This window comes from Stegostoma tigrinum, chromosome 1, assembly GCF_030684315.1.
Source record: "Stegostoma tigrinum isolate sSteTig4 chromosome 1, sSteTig4.hap1, whole genome shotgun sequence".
Lineage (NCBI taxonomy): Eukaryota > Metazoa > Chordata > Chondrichthyes > Orectolobiformes > Stegostomatidae > Stegostoma > Stegostoma tigrinum.
Window position 1 is genome coordinate 54,516,924 of NC_081354.1, and position 15,614 is coordinate 54,532,537.

At 40.6% G+C, this 15,614-nt stretch overlaps 1 protein-coding gene across 4 annotated transcripts in view; it reads right to left on the reverse strand.

Annotated features, from left to right (window-relative positions):
- Nucleotides 1-3,098: 3,098 nt before the first annotated feature.
- The window catches only part of LOC125452572 (protein transport protein Sec24B), a 116,635-nt gene continuing 104,119 nt past the window's right edge, over nucleotides 3,099-15,614 (reverse strand). For all 4 annotated transcript variants that reach the window (XM_059645594.1, XM_059645592.1, XM_059645586.1 and 1 more), the window contains 6 exons: nucleotides 13,432-13,607; nucleotides 12,507-12,644; nucleotides 9,144-9,248; nucleotides 6,422-6,514; nucleotides 4,556-4,659; nucleotides 3,099-3,945 (listed from right to left, as the gene is read on the reverse strand). In XM_059645594.1, coding sequence (XP_059501577.1) covers nucleotides 3,831-3,945; nucleotides 4,556-4,659; nucleotides 6,422-6,514; nucleotides 9,144-9,248; nucleotides 12,507-12,644; nucleotides 13,432-13,607 — 731 coding nt within the window. In that variant the 3' untranslated portion in view covers nucleotides 3,099-3,830. The remainder of the gene's footprint in view (nucleotides 3,946-4,555; nucleotides 4,660-6,421; nucleotides 6,515-9,143; nucleotides 9,249-12,506; nucleotides 12,645-13,431; nucleotides 13,608-15,614) is intronic.

Here is a 15,614-nt window from a genome sequence, read left to right on the forward strand (position 1 = left end):
GGTCGCCAGCGAGGTAACTTGGACAAAGGAATATTTTAGGCCTCCCTTAACTTGCATTTTAACGCTGTAGCTGTACATAGACACATTCAATTTACTGAAGTCAAATTCCAGCATTTACTGGAGCACGATTTGATCTCAGGACCCAAGACCAGTCACGGGTCTCTGGATTATTCACCTAGCAACAATACCATTACACTGCCACCTCTCTACAAATGTTTGTTGGGTGCAGTTTCTCTGATCCGAATGGTGTTTCTGTTTTAAAAGTTGGCCTCTAGCTAAGAAAGGATCTAAGACTTTAGGTTTCTGAGGACGGCTGAGACTTCAGGTTTTTGATTTTAGGTTGTGAAGGAAACACAAACCAGATGATTAAAAAAAGCCCGAAAATAAATTCTCCACTGGCGCTCAGGGCTGATGCTGATAAAGAAAAAAGTAATTTGTGGCACAGTTCAATAGATCAAACAATGCTAAATCCACAGAGATTATACTCATGGAACCTGGATGCAGTTAAGCTGTTGGATGGAAATTGGTGTCTCAAGCCTTGAAATAAAGGAACTGGCAATTTACCTGTTGAAAAGACAGAGCTTGAAGGATGCTGTGGTTGGATATAATGCCTTACGTGCTGAAAGAGTTGTTAGTAAATCTATGACAGCTGTCTTTCTGTCACTGGCAATGTGAAATGTGATTTATCATTTCTACTGAGTGCACTTTTCCCTTACTTCATGTTTACTTTGACAATTAATTCAAAGTAAAGGTCATAAGAGGTGCAATCTTGCCTTTTATCAGTCTTTTGGCAAATTTAGTGCTTTTTGTTTATTCATCTCACCAGGATCACAAGTGTCAGAAGAAAGTTTGCTGGGCATCTCAAAATTGTGGGCAATCCAGTTGAGAGAGATACAAAGCCAATACAACTGATACCAGAGATAATGGGAACTGCAGATGCTGGAGATTCCAAGATAATAAAATGTGGGGCTGGATGAACACAGCAGGCCAAGCAGCATCTCGAGCACAAAAGCTGACGTTTCGGGCCTAGACCCTTCATCAGAGAGGGGGATGGGGGGAGGGAACTGGAATAAATAGGGAGAGAGGGGGAGGCGGACCGAAGATGGAGAGTAAAGAAGATAGGTGGAGAGGGTGTAGGTGGGGAGGTAGGGAGGGGATAGGTCAGTCCAGGGAAGATGGACAGGTCAAGGAGGTGGGATGAGGTTAGTAGGTAGCTGGGGGTGCGGCTTGGGGTGGGAGGAAGGGATGGGTGAGAGGAAGAACCGGTTAGGGAGGCAGAGACAGGTTGGACTGGTTTTGGGATGCAGTGGGTGGGGGGGAAGAGCTGGGCTGGTTGTGTGGTGCAGTGGGGGGAGGGGATGAACTGGGCTGGTTTAGGGATGCAGTGGGGGAAGGGGAGATTTTGAAACTGGTGAAGTCCACATTGATACCATATGGCTGCAGGGTTCCCAGGCGGAATATAAGTTGCTGTTCCTGCAACCTTCGGGTGGCATCATTGTGGCAGTGCAGGAGGCCCATGATGGACATGTCATCAAGAGAATGGGAGGGGGAGTGGAAATGGTTTGCGACTGGGAGGTGCAGTTGTTTGTTACGAACTGAGCGGAGGTGTTCTGCAAAGCGGTCCCCAAGCCTCCGCTTGGTTTCCCCAATGTAGAGGAAGCCGCACCGGGTACAGTGGATGCAGTATACCACATTGGCAGATGTGCAGGTGAACCTCTGCTTAATGTGGAATGTCATCTTGGGGCCTGGGATGGGGGTGAGGGAGGAGGTGTGGGGACAAGTGTAGCATTTCCTGCGGTTGCAGGGGAAGGTGCCGGGTATGGTGGGGTTGGAGGGCAGTGTGGAGCGAACAAGGGAGTCACGGAGAGAGTGGTCTCTCCGGAAAGCAGACAGGGGAGGGGATGGAAAAATGTCTTGGGTGGTGATACCAAATGACTTTTAAAGAGTACAGCTGTAGAAAGTATCTAGCAACAGCAAACTATCAAAATAACCTGCATCAGAATGTCATTTGAGAGGAACCAACAAACACTAGCATCGTCATATATAAGATGGTGATACAGGAGCGTATCTAATAGAATATGAAAAATACAAAGGTAATAAAAATTCCATCAATGTTTATAAACTTTATTTGGACCAAACACAAACCATAAGTTTAATTTATATCCATTATCACTCTCAGGTCTCTATCCTGACCGTATTGGTGTATTTTGTCTCACTGTGCTGCCCAATTATGGGCAACTGAAGCTCAATGCACAACTAGCCAGCTCACTGACCACATCAATTGCAACAAAAAAAATGAAGTCCTTGAATTTACACCTCTTCTTGTAATTTTCTACTGTCCATTTACACCAAGATTCTCTCTAATCACAGACAGATGAAGCTTGACCACTAGAATTCAGTGTTTGAGTTCATCACAACTCATTTCATTTTAGACTTACAATACTTACTCTATATTAACAGTTTCAACTCATGGACTCGAAACAGCTGGAAGATTATTTCAATTTGTACTTTGCTAGCTTTTCTAATCCAGTCATAAATGTTGTATATGGGGTAGGTGCTGAGCTTGATATTTTGAGTCTTTTAGGCAGCAGAAAACATCAGAAGTTAAAATTTGCTAAGGTTCAGGTATTTATTTATTACTATAGGTGTTCTAAACCGCCTCCTCTTCCACCTTGATAGCCTGCACATCTAAGTCAGCTACAGAGCTGTTGCATACATTTTTGCTTCCTCTAGACTTTAACCAAACACAGTAATGAGGTTATGAAGCTGTATACTTAGAATGGCCTATTCATTACATAAGCCCTAGTCAGACACGCTCAGTTTGAAAGATAAACAAGTATACATGGATGCACCACCAACAAACCAAAATTAAAAATCCAGCAGATCACTTTTAATCAATAGCTGGTCAGAAATTAATTGCATGAAAAATGCAAGACAGAATTACAATGAGATATAATGAGTGCTTTTAAACAAATGTAGTCTTTGCCAGTTAAACTGGAAGATAGCACAGAATATCTGCATTTAAACTCTTGCTAGCCTTAAGTGGCCCAAGTGAGGCTGGAGGAATTTGATCACAAAAAATGTTCAACACTGTTGCATACAGTTTATTCTTTCATTTTTAATAGAACCTAAAGTTAGATTGATACTTTATTTGTACATTACTTACAAAGTTAGTTAAATTTTCTATGTACACATTGAATTTTGAAATGTGCATCTCTAAACCACATTCAACAGCCCTGCAATGACCTTCGCTTTTACTTCAATACAGACTGTATTTGCTAACAATGTAAATTCCTACCTGCATAAGTGTGTACAGTCATCATGTCTACCCAATACCAGTGAAAAATCAACATTTACACTAATACATTACACACAGGAAAATTAATTAGATCAAAAAGTTAACAAAATAGTGAATAACCCGGGCTTATACATGGTAATAAATAAATCCACTCTATTTGTATTCAGTAACAAGGCCTGTAAGCTCCTGCTCTATCGAGAATAAAACAATTCAGGCCCATTCTTTAATGCTATCATTAACATTCTATCAGTACAATGACATTTTCATCTGTGTTTTCGAGCAGAAATATCCATTACAGCATAGTAACTTCAAGAATTTATTCTGCAAGGTTGCAAATTTTACTAACCAGCTTTTCATATTCCTACTAGGGTAAAAACCTTCATCAGGACTGAAAGATTGAAGTTATCCATTTCATGTTGTACCTCAACGGCAATCCATCCTCCAAGATAAATGCACATTTGCCTCAGATGACAGTATTGTCTCAACCCTCCTGTCAAAATGATCAGTTCCAACTCTCAAACTATAAATGTTGTTATTTGGAGATTTGCTGCTGAATGTGAAGGAGGAATTCATAATATGACAACGCAGATTCGGTTCTGTCTTCCACTAACTTCTGGTAAAAGTTTGCTTTCATTGGACCATCATCACTGTTGACATTTAATAATACCATGTGACAAACACTTAAGATAAAATTATCACAATTTGTTTAGCTATTGAAAACCAAATTTATATTTTCCACACTACTAGAACAGTGTTGCAGTTGTATTTTCTAAAAAATGCTTTACCATCTGAAATAATTACACCCAATATTGTAAGTTACTCAAAACATTACTTTGGTCCCGACATTTGTAACGTGAGCAAGAATTGCAGCTTCGATGTAACTTAGTAAAATTCACAAATTACATCAAGTAGGACTTATTGCAGCTTATGATGGGATAGGCCAAAAGTTCCCGAAAAGATCAGTTGGTTGATAATTGAGCTGACTAATGGCAAACAATTTTCCAAATTGCATATTTCATGGCTTGGACAAACTTTGCTAAGGAGGAAAATGAAAAGATCTAGGAGTATTAGCTACTCCAGAGTATGAGTAAATGTAAGATACCAGACTAATTTCAGAGACAGCCAGATGCTGTAATACAGAAATAATAATCTTATCATTTTGGAATGAAGAACAGGCTCACGGACTTTCTTGATTTGAATTTCTTTTGCACAGCTACATAGAAAGGCTTATAAATAAAAACAATAGCAAATACTTACTTCACAATGTAAATAATCGATAAGAATGGTCTGCTGTCTCGAAGCCAGGAAACAAAATCATTCGTTCTTTGAGATAAGATTGTATTTAATTCTGGTAGATGAGTCTTTTTTTTCCCCCCCAAAACATGACATGGCAGAAAGAAAACAAAGAAAAAAAAGTTAACCTGTGACATTTTATAGGCGATGAATAACCTTTGAAGCATTGGCACTGTTGTAATATTGGAAATACTGCAGCAAATTTGAAGTCAACAAGGCCCTGACAGCACTAAGTGATCATAACTACCTTAGGTGTCTATTGCAGGCTAAATATGGGCAAGGACATGAAGAAAACTCTCCTGGTTTTCTTGAAGGCCCAGGTGAGGGGCCAAATGAGTTGCTTATTTAATCCTTCAAAAGATGAAATCTCCTTTGAAAGCACCGTAGTCCCTCGACAGTGCAACGAAGTGCCAGCCTACACTACATATTCAAGTCTCCGGAGCAGGGATTGACTACTGAACCTCTGACTTGGAGTTAATCCTGAAACACAACTGATAACAATATAGAATGAGAATGGCTCTAGTTTTGAATGAGAGAGTGAGGAAACACCAGAAGTTCCAGATCTACGTGAGAGTCAAATTTCATTTATAGCTGGGAGATAATAGGAACTACAGATGCTGGAGAATCTGAGATAACAAGGTGGAGCTGGATGAATGCAGCAGGCCAAGCAGGAGCAGGAAAGCTGACGTTTCGGGCCTAGACCCTTCATCAGAAATGGGGGAGGGGAAGAGGGTTCTGAAAGAAATAGCATTTATAGGCATTCAGATTAGTGTGATTAGAGACCATCTTGTGTGTATTTTCACGACAGTTGAGCGCTCATTAGCGCATTTCTAACTTCACAAGTACAGACAGAGAGAGACAGAGAGAAATGCACTTAACAAGTGCATTCCACCATAATGTCAACAAATCATTCAGGCGTTTCGGGTGGGGGGGGGGGGGGGGGGGGTGGTAGCGAGAGAGCGCGCAGCGCAGAGGGAGAGACAGACAGAGGCGGGGGCAAGCGGGGAGGGACGGGGGGGGAGGAGGGAGGCACCAGTACCACCCCATACCGTCAGGGACCCAAGTTCAATTCCATCCTTGGGCGAGGTTTATGTGGAGGTTTGCACATTCTCTCCTTGCCTGCATGGGTTTCCTCCCACAGTTCAGAAACATGCTAATTAGTGGATTGGCCATACGATTCAGGAATATGCAGGCTAAGTGGACTAGCCATGGGAAATGCAGTGTTACTGGACTAGGGTGGGTGTGTGCAGCATGCTCTTCAGAGGACTGCTGTGGACTCCATGGGCCAAAATGGCCTGCTTCCAGCACTGTCGGGATAGGGATTCTTCGTGTGTTTTTTGAACTCTCTCAGCTTTATCTCATTGATTAGTTATCAGAGATATATTCAACTTTATATTTAAGCTCTCAAAAAGATTTTGTTCAAGTATGTGACAATATTTTTGTCTATGAGATTACAATCTGAGGTGTATCATTAAGAGCAGACAAACAGCAGAAGGTCAAATGTTTTCTCAAGGAGACATGACTGAAACTACACATTCACAGTACCAAGTGGCCAGCTCAGAAACAGCTTTGGAGAAACTCGAGCTCAGCCATTTTGCATAAAAAAATGGAATTACTACAAGATGAAAATTTAACAAATATATAATTAAACTTTTAGAAAATGCAATACAAGTGAGAGGGGCAGTGACACCACAGACTGTTACATCTTAAAACACTGCAGCCAGGTGATTTCTTCCACCATTGGAGGGGTAAGAGATAGACATTGCTTTAACTAATGAGAACAATGAGTAATACATTAATTTTACTCTTATCCAGACTTGAACAACTTACCATATTTTGTGGTATAGAAGCATAATTAGGAAATCCAAGCACTTCACTAATAAAATTGTTGCTGCAGTTCCTGCCAATCCAGAGGTACATCACCTACAAGTAAATTAACACCCATTCGTTGTTGGTGAGATTACTGCCTTCATATTACCTCACAACCTAAATTTAAACTAATGGAAAACAATTATCTGTGAGTATAAAACATCTTAATTAATTGCTTGCTCCTGCTTTGTATCACCTCCAAAAGATCAGTTTCATCTGCTGGTGTTTGCAAAGTATCTGTAAACAGCAAAACCTCATACTTAAGTCTGAAGAAAATTTGCCATGTTAGCATTTATTCTAAGGTTATGGAAAATTGTGGCAGTAAAACTAAGATTATTTCTTACTTATTCAACTTCAAATTTCTGCATCTTTTAATAATTAAGGTCCTAAGTTACACGGAATCCCACTTCCTGAAGCAAAATTCCAACCCTGCTAAAGTGATCAATGGAGCCGTGATCCATGGCTCTCTCCAGCTGGCACCCCGCTATCGCATTACATCATAATTTACATACTTATGGCTTGAAAGCAGCTGTTAAACTGGCTGTCCAGGACATTTACATTTCAGAATACAGCAGCTGTAAATAGGGGGCCTGGTTTGCGTTCCTGCGGTAGTTCAGCACTGCAAAGAACGGTCAGTTTGGAAATACGGCTACATATTTCTGATTAGAATCTCTTCTCAGAAATGTGGAGTCCCTTCTTTTGTGAAAAAAACCCAAGATTGCAACTTCTCAGAAAATCCAACCTCCAAAACTGGAAGGCATATTTTGAATAAAATTGATATTTAATATTACACAGCAATCTGTTAACTGCACCAGGTCAAATATATAAATAACCCACAAGCAACAGATCAGATCAAAGCTCGCCTGCACCTCCTCATCCAGTTGAGTGTGGTGGTAGAAAATTAAATACAGACTTGACAATTAAGAAACAAATGGGGAATATGAGCACTAATGTACAAAACACTGAAGTATTTGAAATCATTTTCAGCAAGTATTGAATGAATTATCCATCATTGTGTTACTAGTATTCAGTTAATTTAATTCACCCTAGCTGATGTCAAGAAAATGCAGAATGCACTGGATGCAATAAAGGCTATAGGTCCTGAGAAGCAATAACTTCATAGAGTCATATAGCAGGGAAACAGGCTCTTAGGTCCAACCAGTCCATGCTGACCATAATTCCAAACTAACTAGCCCCCTCTGTCTGCTCCTGGACCATATCCACCAACCTCCCCGCCCCCACAACCTCCACAACCCCCACAAAAAACTTTTCTATTCATGTGCTTATCCAAGTGTCCTTTAAAACTTTCTAGCTGCACCCACAACCACCACCTCCTCAGGAAGTTCATTTTACATGCAAACTACCCTCTGTGTAAAACAATTTGCCTCTGATGTCTTTTTTAAAACCTCTCTCCTCTCACCTTTAAAATGCGTCCCCTAATCTTGAAAGCCCCCATTCCAGGGGAAAGACAACTACCATTAACTCTACCTATACCGCTTATTTCATAAATTTCTAGAAGGTCTCCTCTCAACCTCCTATGCTCCAGTGAAAAAAGGCCCAGCCTCTCCAGCCTGACTCAAATCTTCCATATTCAGCAACATCTTGGTAAATCTCTTCCAAGCCCTTCCAGCTTAACAATATACTTCCTATATCTGGGCAACCAAAACTGGACACAGTATTCCAGAAGAGGCCTCACTGATGTCCTGCACTACCTCAACATGGCTTCCCAACTCCTGTATTAAAAGGACTGAACAACAAAGGCGAGTGTGCCAAACACCTTTTAAACTATCCTGTCAATACATGATGCAAACTTCCAAGAATTATGTACCTGCACCCCCAGGTCCTTCCGTTCTACAATGCTATTCAAGGCCCTAATACTAACTGTATTAGCCCTACCCTTGTCTGTTGTAACAAAATGCAATACCTTGCGGTTATCCAGATTGAACTCCATCTGTTATTTTTCAGTCCATTGACATGTTTGATCAAGAACCCCTTGTAATCTTAGAGAACCTTCTTCACGGTTATTCGTGTTGTTGCCCATAACCGGCTCAACAAACACGATCGAGAAATTTTGTGCCAAAAATTATACCAAAGCATTACTGACCAGCAACGGACTACAACTATGGAACAGCCCATCGCCATCAAACAATACAGGACTGGAGCAAAAAAGAACACATTCTACAGGAGAAACTGACCAAAGTGACCCATCACGAAGACAAGGACAACTACAAATCAGACGCGAACAACTTCATTTTCTCCACAAATGCCTCAGGAACCTTCTTCACTGTGTACTATAAAGACTGGTGCACCAAGAGTAGTTGCATCACAAGCCAATTCACTTCAAAGCTTCTATAACAATGTTGAAAATTGTCCATGGAGGTCTTGGTCACAAAATAAACAATACAAAACAATTTAGTCAAGGAAATGTACCTATTGGACATGATGGAGACCTTTAACTGATTGATTAATTACTCATGGTGAAGTAATTAGGCTTTGAACAGAGTTGGGTATATGTGAAGCCAAATTCTATAAAATTTTAGAATATTTATGAAGAGCAAGATTCTTCTTATTCCATATGCAAATTTCCTCAAAAGACAAATACCAAAAATCTTTTAAAAAAATACTCCTACTACACAAGAACCATACTCAGATTTAGATTTTTCAATTAATAATTAATACTTACAGAACCACAGTCCATCAAGAAAGCACCATCTTTTGGCAGCTTCTCCGCAGAAAGTTGCAGAATAGGTGGCTGAGGAATAGTTTTGTCACCGACAATGATGGAACCCTACCAGAAACAAACAATTATTTCAAAGAAATTCCTTTACTCATGAGCCAAACCAAAGAAAATCACTGTCGTAATTTCAAATAAATCTGATCCATCAAGCTCCAAGAATAGAATAATTGAGTCCAAGTACAGAAAGCACACACCAGCTTTCAGGTTATTGCAGAGTTTACAAACACACTGTGGTGTTGATAGATTGAAGATGCAATAAATGGGTTATGTAAAGTACATTTCCACACAGTCACAAAAAAGTTATACTTTGTTATAGCTGAACCCTAGACAAGTATAATGCCCCTTTTAAATGCAAGGTCGAGCAGTATCTAAGTATTACATTTCAAAAGTTGAATTAAAACACTGCAACACCTTGACAACATACCAAATTTTGTTAATACACGTCTTGATTAAACTTATTTTAACGTTATAAAAGTTTGGGGCTGTTCAGTGATTAGTACTGCTACCTCACGGAGCAAGGGACCCAGGTTGAATTCTATCCTGGGTGACTGTCTGTGTGGATTTTGCACATTCTCCCCGTATCTGCGTGGGTTTCCTCCAGGTGCTCCGGTTTCCTCCCACAGTCCAAAGATGTACAGATTAAGTGGACTGGCTATGCTAAATTGCCATGTGGTGTCCAAGGATGTGTAGGTTAGGTGGGGTCAACCATGGGAAATGCAGGGTTATGGGGATGGATCTAGACAGGATACTCTTCAGAGAGTGTCGGTGTGGACTTGATGGGCCAAATGGCCTGCCTTTCACACAGTAGGGATTTTATGAAATGGAGTTCTATGAAAGAGTGAAAGTATGGGCAAAAGTTTACCATGACATCGAACGTAGATAAATTTTACAAGACACAGTCCTATTAGAAATGACCAACTTTTCTGATAAAAGAACAGCTTGAATTTGCTCCATAACAGCATGCAATTCAAATTATACATAACGTACACTGGTTAGAAAAAGAACCTTTTTTTAAGCATATAAAGGATAATTAAAGTGGGAGATATACATTAACAATAATCTGTATTTACATGATTTAGGCATGGTAAGCATCCAAAGATGCTTTGCAGGTTTTAGTCAAACAGATTGACTAAAGAAATATAAAGGGATATGAGGAAAGATCATTACAAGCTTGGTCAAAGAGATTGCTCCTCTAAGATGCTCCTTAAAACCAAAGACTAGCAGAAAGGTTTATAGACAGTATTTCAGAACTCGGACACCTGGAAACAAGGCCACTGATGGAATTGTGATTGCAATTTGGAGTGGTGTAGCTATCTTGTAGGGTCATAGGGAAGAAAGGGGTTACAGAGGTAGGGAGTGAGGAGGTCGCAAAGACATTTAAAAGAACAAAGAAGCTTAAAATAAAGTTGTTGTCTCACTGGGTGCTGATGCAGGTCAGTGAACAGAGATGTGATTGGTGAACAAGACATTGTGCGAGGATTTAGTGCAATTAAGCTGACTTTGTCCTAACCTCTGGCAGACCTTGTGTTTACAGAGGGGAAAATGTCAGAGGTTGACCACCACTGTGTATTAATTTGGCAAGTCGAGCAAAAAAGTATGATGAGGGTTTCAGCAGATGAATTAACGCTGGGTTGGGTAGGATAATGGCTGCAAGGTGAAAAAGGGTGGTCTCAGTTAAAAGGATGGTGAAGATATGAGATCAAAAGCTCAACTAGGATATCAAGATTGCAAACAATCTGATCGAGCCTCAGGCAGTTGTCAGGGTGATGGAGGGCCTCAGTAACTAGGAATGGGGTTTTTGGCAAGGTTGAAAATTGTCGTCTTCCAAACGTTTACCATTGCGGAACATCTGCTGATAAAGTGACACTGGAGAGTTAAGAGAGCTGGTGAAGGGATAAGCTGAATGTCTTTGTTGGATGTGTTGAAACTGACGTTGTCAAATGAGGTCATCAAGGGACAATGGTCAAATGAACAATAGGAGAGATAAAAGAATAGATATTTAGGGATCATGTGAATAACGAGAGGTGGAAGAGAAGCTACTCCAAGAGCAAAACCAGAGTGAAGAGGAATTGCAGGTGGATGATATGCCTGACTATGTCAAAAGGCAGGTTGAGAAGGCTGAGGAGGCAGAGTTTACCTTTGCTACAGTCACAACGGGTGTCATTTCTAACTGAAGTCACATGACAGCAGTGGGAGAGGTGAGGACATGAGCCGGGAAGTGAACTAATATATTCAGGCATTGACTAAACCTGAAACACTACACATGTAGAGCCTCCCACCCATCCTTCTCCTTGAACCAAATAAAAACGACTGCGTGGAGGGTTGGTAAGGTAAGGCTTTTTTCCCCCCCCTCTTCTGGAAATCTAGAGTAGAGGGAATGGAAGCTAGGGCAGTTGCATGCTCCTCTTGCAGGATGTGGGAGGTAAGGGTCACTGCTGCTGTGCCCTCTGGCTTCAGCTGCAACAGGTGCCCCTGACTCCAGCTCCTCTCAAACCAGGTTACAGTACCAGATTTGGAGTTGGATGAACTCCAGGTCATTCAGGAGGCTGAGGGGGTGATAGAGAAGAGTGAGAAGGTGGTGGTCACACCCAGGGTACAGGAAAGATGTAGGTGGATGACTGTCAGGCTAGAGAAAGGGAATAGGCAGACAGTGCAGGGATTCCCTATGGCCGTTCCCCTCAATAACAAGTATACCGTTTTGAAGGCAAGACCCGGCAAATTTAGTATTTGTCCAATGCCAATAGTATCATTACCACAGGGTCAACCAACGTTCTTGGGGTGGCTCTCAGGGAGCCAAAACCAACACTGGTCCAAGATAACAAAATTTAGAGCTGGATGAATGCAGCAGGTCAAGCAGCATCAGAGGAGCAGGAAAGCTGACGTTTCGGGCCTAGTGACCATTCCAATCCTTGAGCCCACTGGACATGGGATAGGAAGTCAGTGACTTAAATGACTTCATTGTGGTCCTTGCCAATCTGCTAACTTCCTTGTAATAAAAAAAAAATGAGAAAACAGTGAGAAAGTCAGACAAGCCCTATCACCTTCAACCTCTTCCCACGCCGATTTACCAGCTTTCCTATCTCCCAGCTCACTGGCAAAGGACTGGCAAAATTCCAGTCACGGCACCCAACAGTTGGTAAAATACATTACAAAAACAGAAAATTCAGAAATTACTCAGCAGGTCTGGTAGCAACTGCAGGAAACGAAGGAGTTAACTTTTTAGGTCTACGGTCTTACATTTTGCATTTGTAATCAAAAAATCTTAATTTTCTTAAAATTACAATCTGAAGTAACGCTCTGATCACTAACCTCATCAGACAGATTGTCTATTCTGTACAAGTTAGGATGAATTGTCAGCATCAGATGAACTAATGGCTGTGTCTTCATCTCACACATGGCAAAGACCCTTTCATCCAATCGAGTGCTAGTGCCTGTTCTGAACGCTTGCTGTAAAGCAATTAGTTGTGCCGTGCAAATTAATAATTACAGCATATTCAATAAACTTGTAAAAAATGTAGTATGCAAACAGTTCACAGCATCCCTACTGTTAACCAGTACTCAAATGGTATATTGAATCTAGTTCACTGCAAGGAGCTTGGAATCTACAGCTGTCGCTTTTAGCATCCTTAAATTGGGCAGTAGCACTACATGATGGATCTTACACTTTATCATCAGGTCTCCTTAAGAGAATGCTGGGGGTCATGATGTAACAGTCTTCTAAAGGAACAGTTTGAGCCACTAGCAATGATAAATGTTTGAGAGCAGATCATACAATATTTAAGGTCATTGCTAATGGCTTGAAGGGCTGCAACTGTTCTGGAACATGCATCTTTAAACTTAGTATTAGGTACTTATTGCTCAAACCAAATTGCTCACAGGGTGGTTAAGAGTCAAATGTAGGCCAAACCACGTAAAGGAGGTCTGATTTCCTTCCCTAAGGGATTAGTGAACTACAGTGTTTTCCTGACAATTCCTAACAGTTTCATGGTCATAACTAGACTCTTAATTCCAGGTTAAAAAAAGAATTCAAGTCAAATTCCATCACCTGCTATTGCAATTGGGTCTCTAGGTTAACAATCTAGTGTTATTATTATTAGGCCACTGCCTCCCCCAGCATCCTCCTGTTGGATGGAAAAAATTGCATCATCATCCAGACACATTCAGAATACGTCCCTGCTTAAAAATACATCAGTCAGTGGAAATATTTTAGTCTTTTTTTCAAATAAACAAGTACCTGTTTCAGTAGAGCCAGAATATAAAGAGCAAACAGCCTGAGGGAGTTGGGAGCGACTAACACAGATCGCTGGAGGTTAGAAACGGTGGAACGATATGCAGATAAGGAATCAACAACAGCATTTACCAAGGCATCTCTGGCATCAGATAAACTTGAGGAAACTGATCGATCAACCGCTGAGGAAAAAACAATAGATTACAGATTAAGACCTAAAAAATTATTGAAACCATATAGCTGTCAAAAGACCAAACGATTAAAATGGAACGAGATCAATGACGTCACAGTAAAAAGTAAGAGAAAAAAATTCTCAGCACCGAATAATTCATCACCTGACATATTAGCAAGGGCTTTTATAAAACAAAAAGTGGTGAAAATATTTCACAGAGCATTCACCTCGCAATTCCTTCAACTTTTGAAAGGCTATTAAATTTACACTATTTCTAATGGTAAAAATCTACACTTGTTGCAGATTACTTGTTGATGACAGCCTAACCCACATTTTTATTAATTCAAGCCTTAATCATCTCAAATTTCTCCTGAGCAGCATCCTTAAACTTGAATTCATGCAAAATTGAGCCATCTGGCATCCTAATGCACACTAAGTTCTGTTTGACAAATGCTTAAGTGCTTACTGATCTGTATTGATTCCTAGTTTTGATTTTAAAATTCTCATCCTGGTTTTCAAGTCCCTTTAAGACATCAAGCTAACATACCTCTGTGATATTTTCCAGCCCCCACATCTGTCCTACATGTCTGCATTCCTCTAATTCTGACCTTTTAAGTTGCCCTCGATTTCCTTCACTCCTCTGTTGGTGGCTATGCCTCAGATAGCTAAAAAAAACTAAGCCTTGAACTAAGCTTGCTAAACCTCTCTGTCTCTCTATTCCTTTAAGATGTACCTTAAAACCTACCCCTTTTGGTTACTGGTCCTAATAGCCATCCTAATGTGGTTTAGTGTCAAACTGTGCTGTTGACTTATCAACATATCAATATGTTGGTCATACGGGCTTTCCACAGGATATACTCAGGTTCAAAATCTACATTCAGCTCTTAGTATCAAGGCAAAATACTACCAATATGAATTCAACATTCGACATTGTTATGTAGTGTTAATCTCTGGTAGCAATGTCCTGTGGTCTTCAAAACTTGTTTCTATAAACACCTTCCAGAGAGTTGTAACTGATAATTTACCAATTAACAGCACCTGACAACTAGAATTCCAAACCAAGCAGATAGCAAGAGTCTTTAAAATCAAGACGCTGTTTGCAGATGTAGGTCAGTCAGTACAGGGATGGTAAGGGAACTGGAGTTGCTAAGAGTTAAGGTACAGGCAGCGCAATTTTGGATGACTTCAATTCTACAGAAGATGAGATGTGGAAGATCAGTCCAGAATGCGTTGAAATAGTCAAGCCCAGAGATAACGAAGGAACAATTGAAGATTTCAGTGTCAAACGAGTTGAGACAAGGCAAGGTAAGGCCACATTACATACGTGGAAATAAGCAAACTTGGTATTCCACCTCGAAGAAGCTCTAATCCAGTGAATATGGGTTACCTCTATGACAACTGCTGCATCAACAGACAAATTTCAAGCAGTATTCCTGGCTCGACTGTAAAGGATAAGTGCATAGCCCATTTTTGATAGCCGTGCTAAGTTATCATTATAGCACATGAACAAAATTCCTAGTTGACATAGTTGGCAGTGAACATTATCTAAGATTGCGAAGGGATCTTGATCAATTGGGTCAATAGCTGAGGAGTGGCATTGAAATAAAATTTGGTTAAATGCGACATATTGCATTTTGGTAAAACAAACAAGGGCAGGAGTTATATAATTGATGGTTGGGCCCTGAGTAGTACAGTCAAACGAGACACCTAGGGGTTCAGACAGATAGTTCTTTGAAAGCTGCATCACAGGTAGACAGGGTGATTAAGGTGGTGTTTAGTATGCTTGCCTCCACTGCTCAGACCATTGAGTATAGGAGCTGTCATGTCATGTTGAAGTTGTACAGGATGTCAGAGGGGCCTCTTTTGGAGTACTATGTACAATCTGGTTGCCCTGCCACAGGAAAGATACTATTAAGGTGGAAAGGGTTCAGAAAAGATTTACTAGGACGTCGCCAGTACTGGAGGATTTGAGTTTTAAGAATGGGTTGGATAAGCTGGGACTTTTTTCACTGGAGTG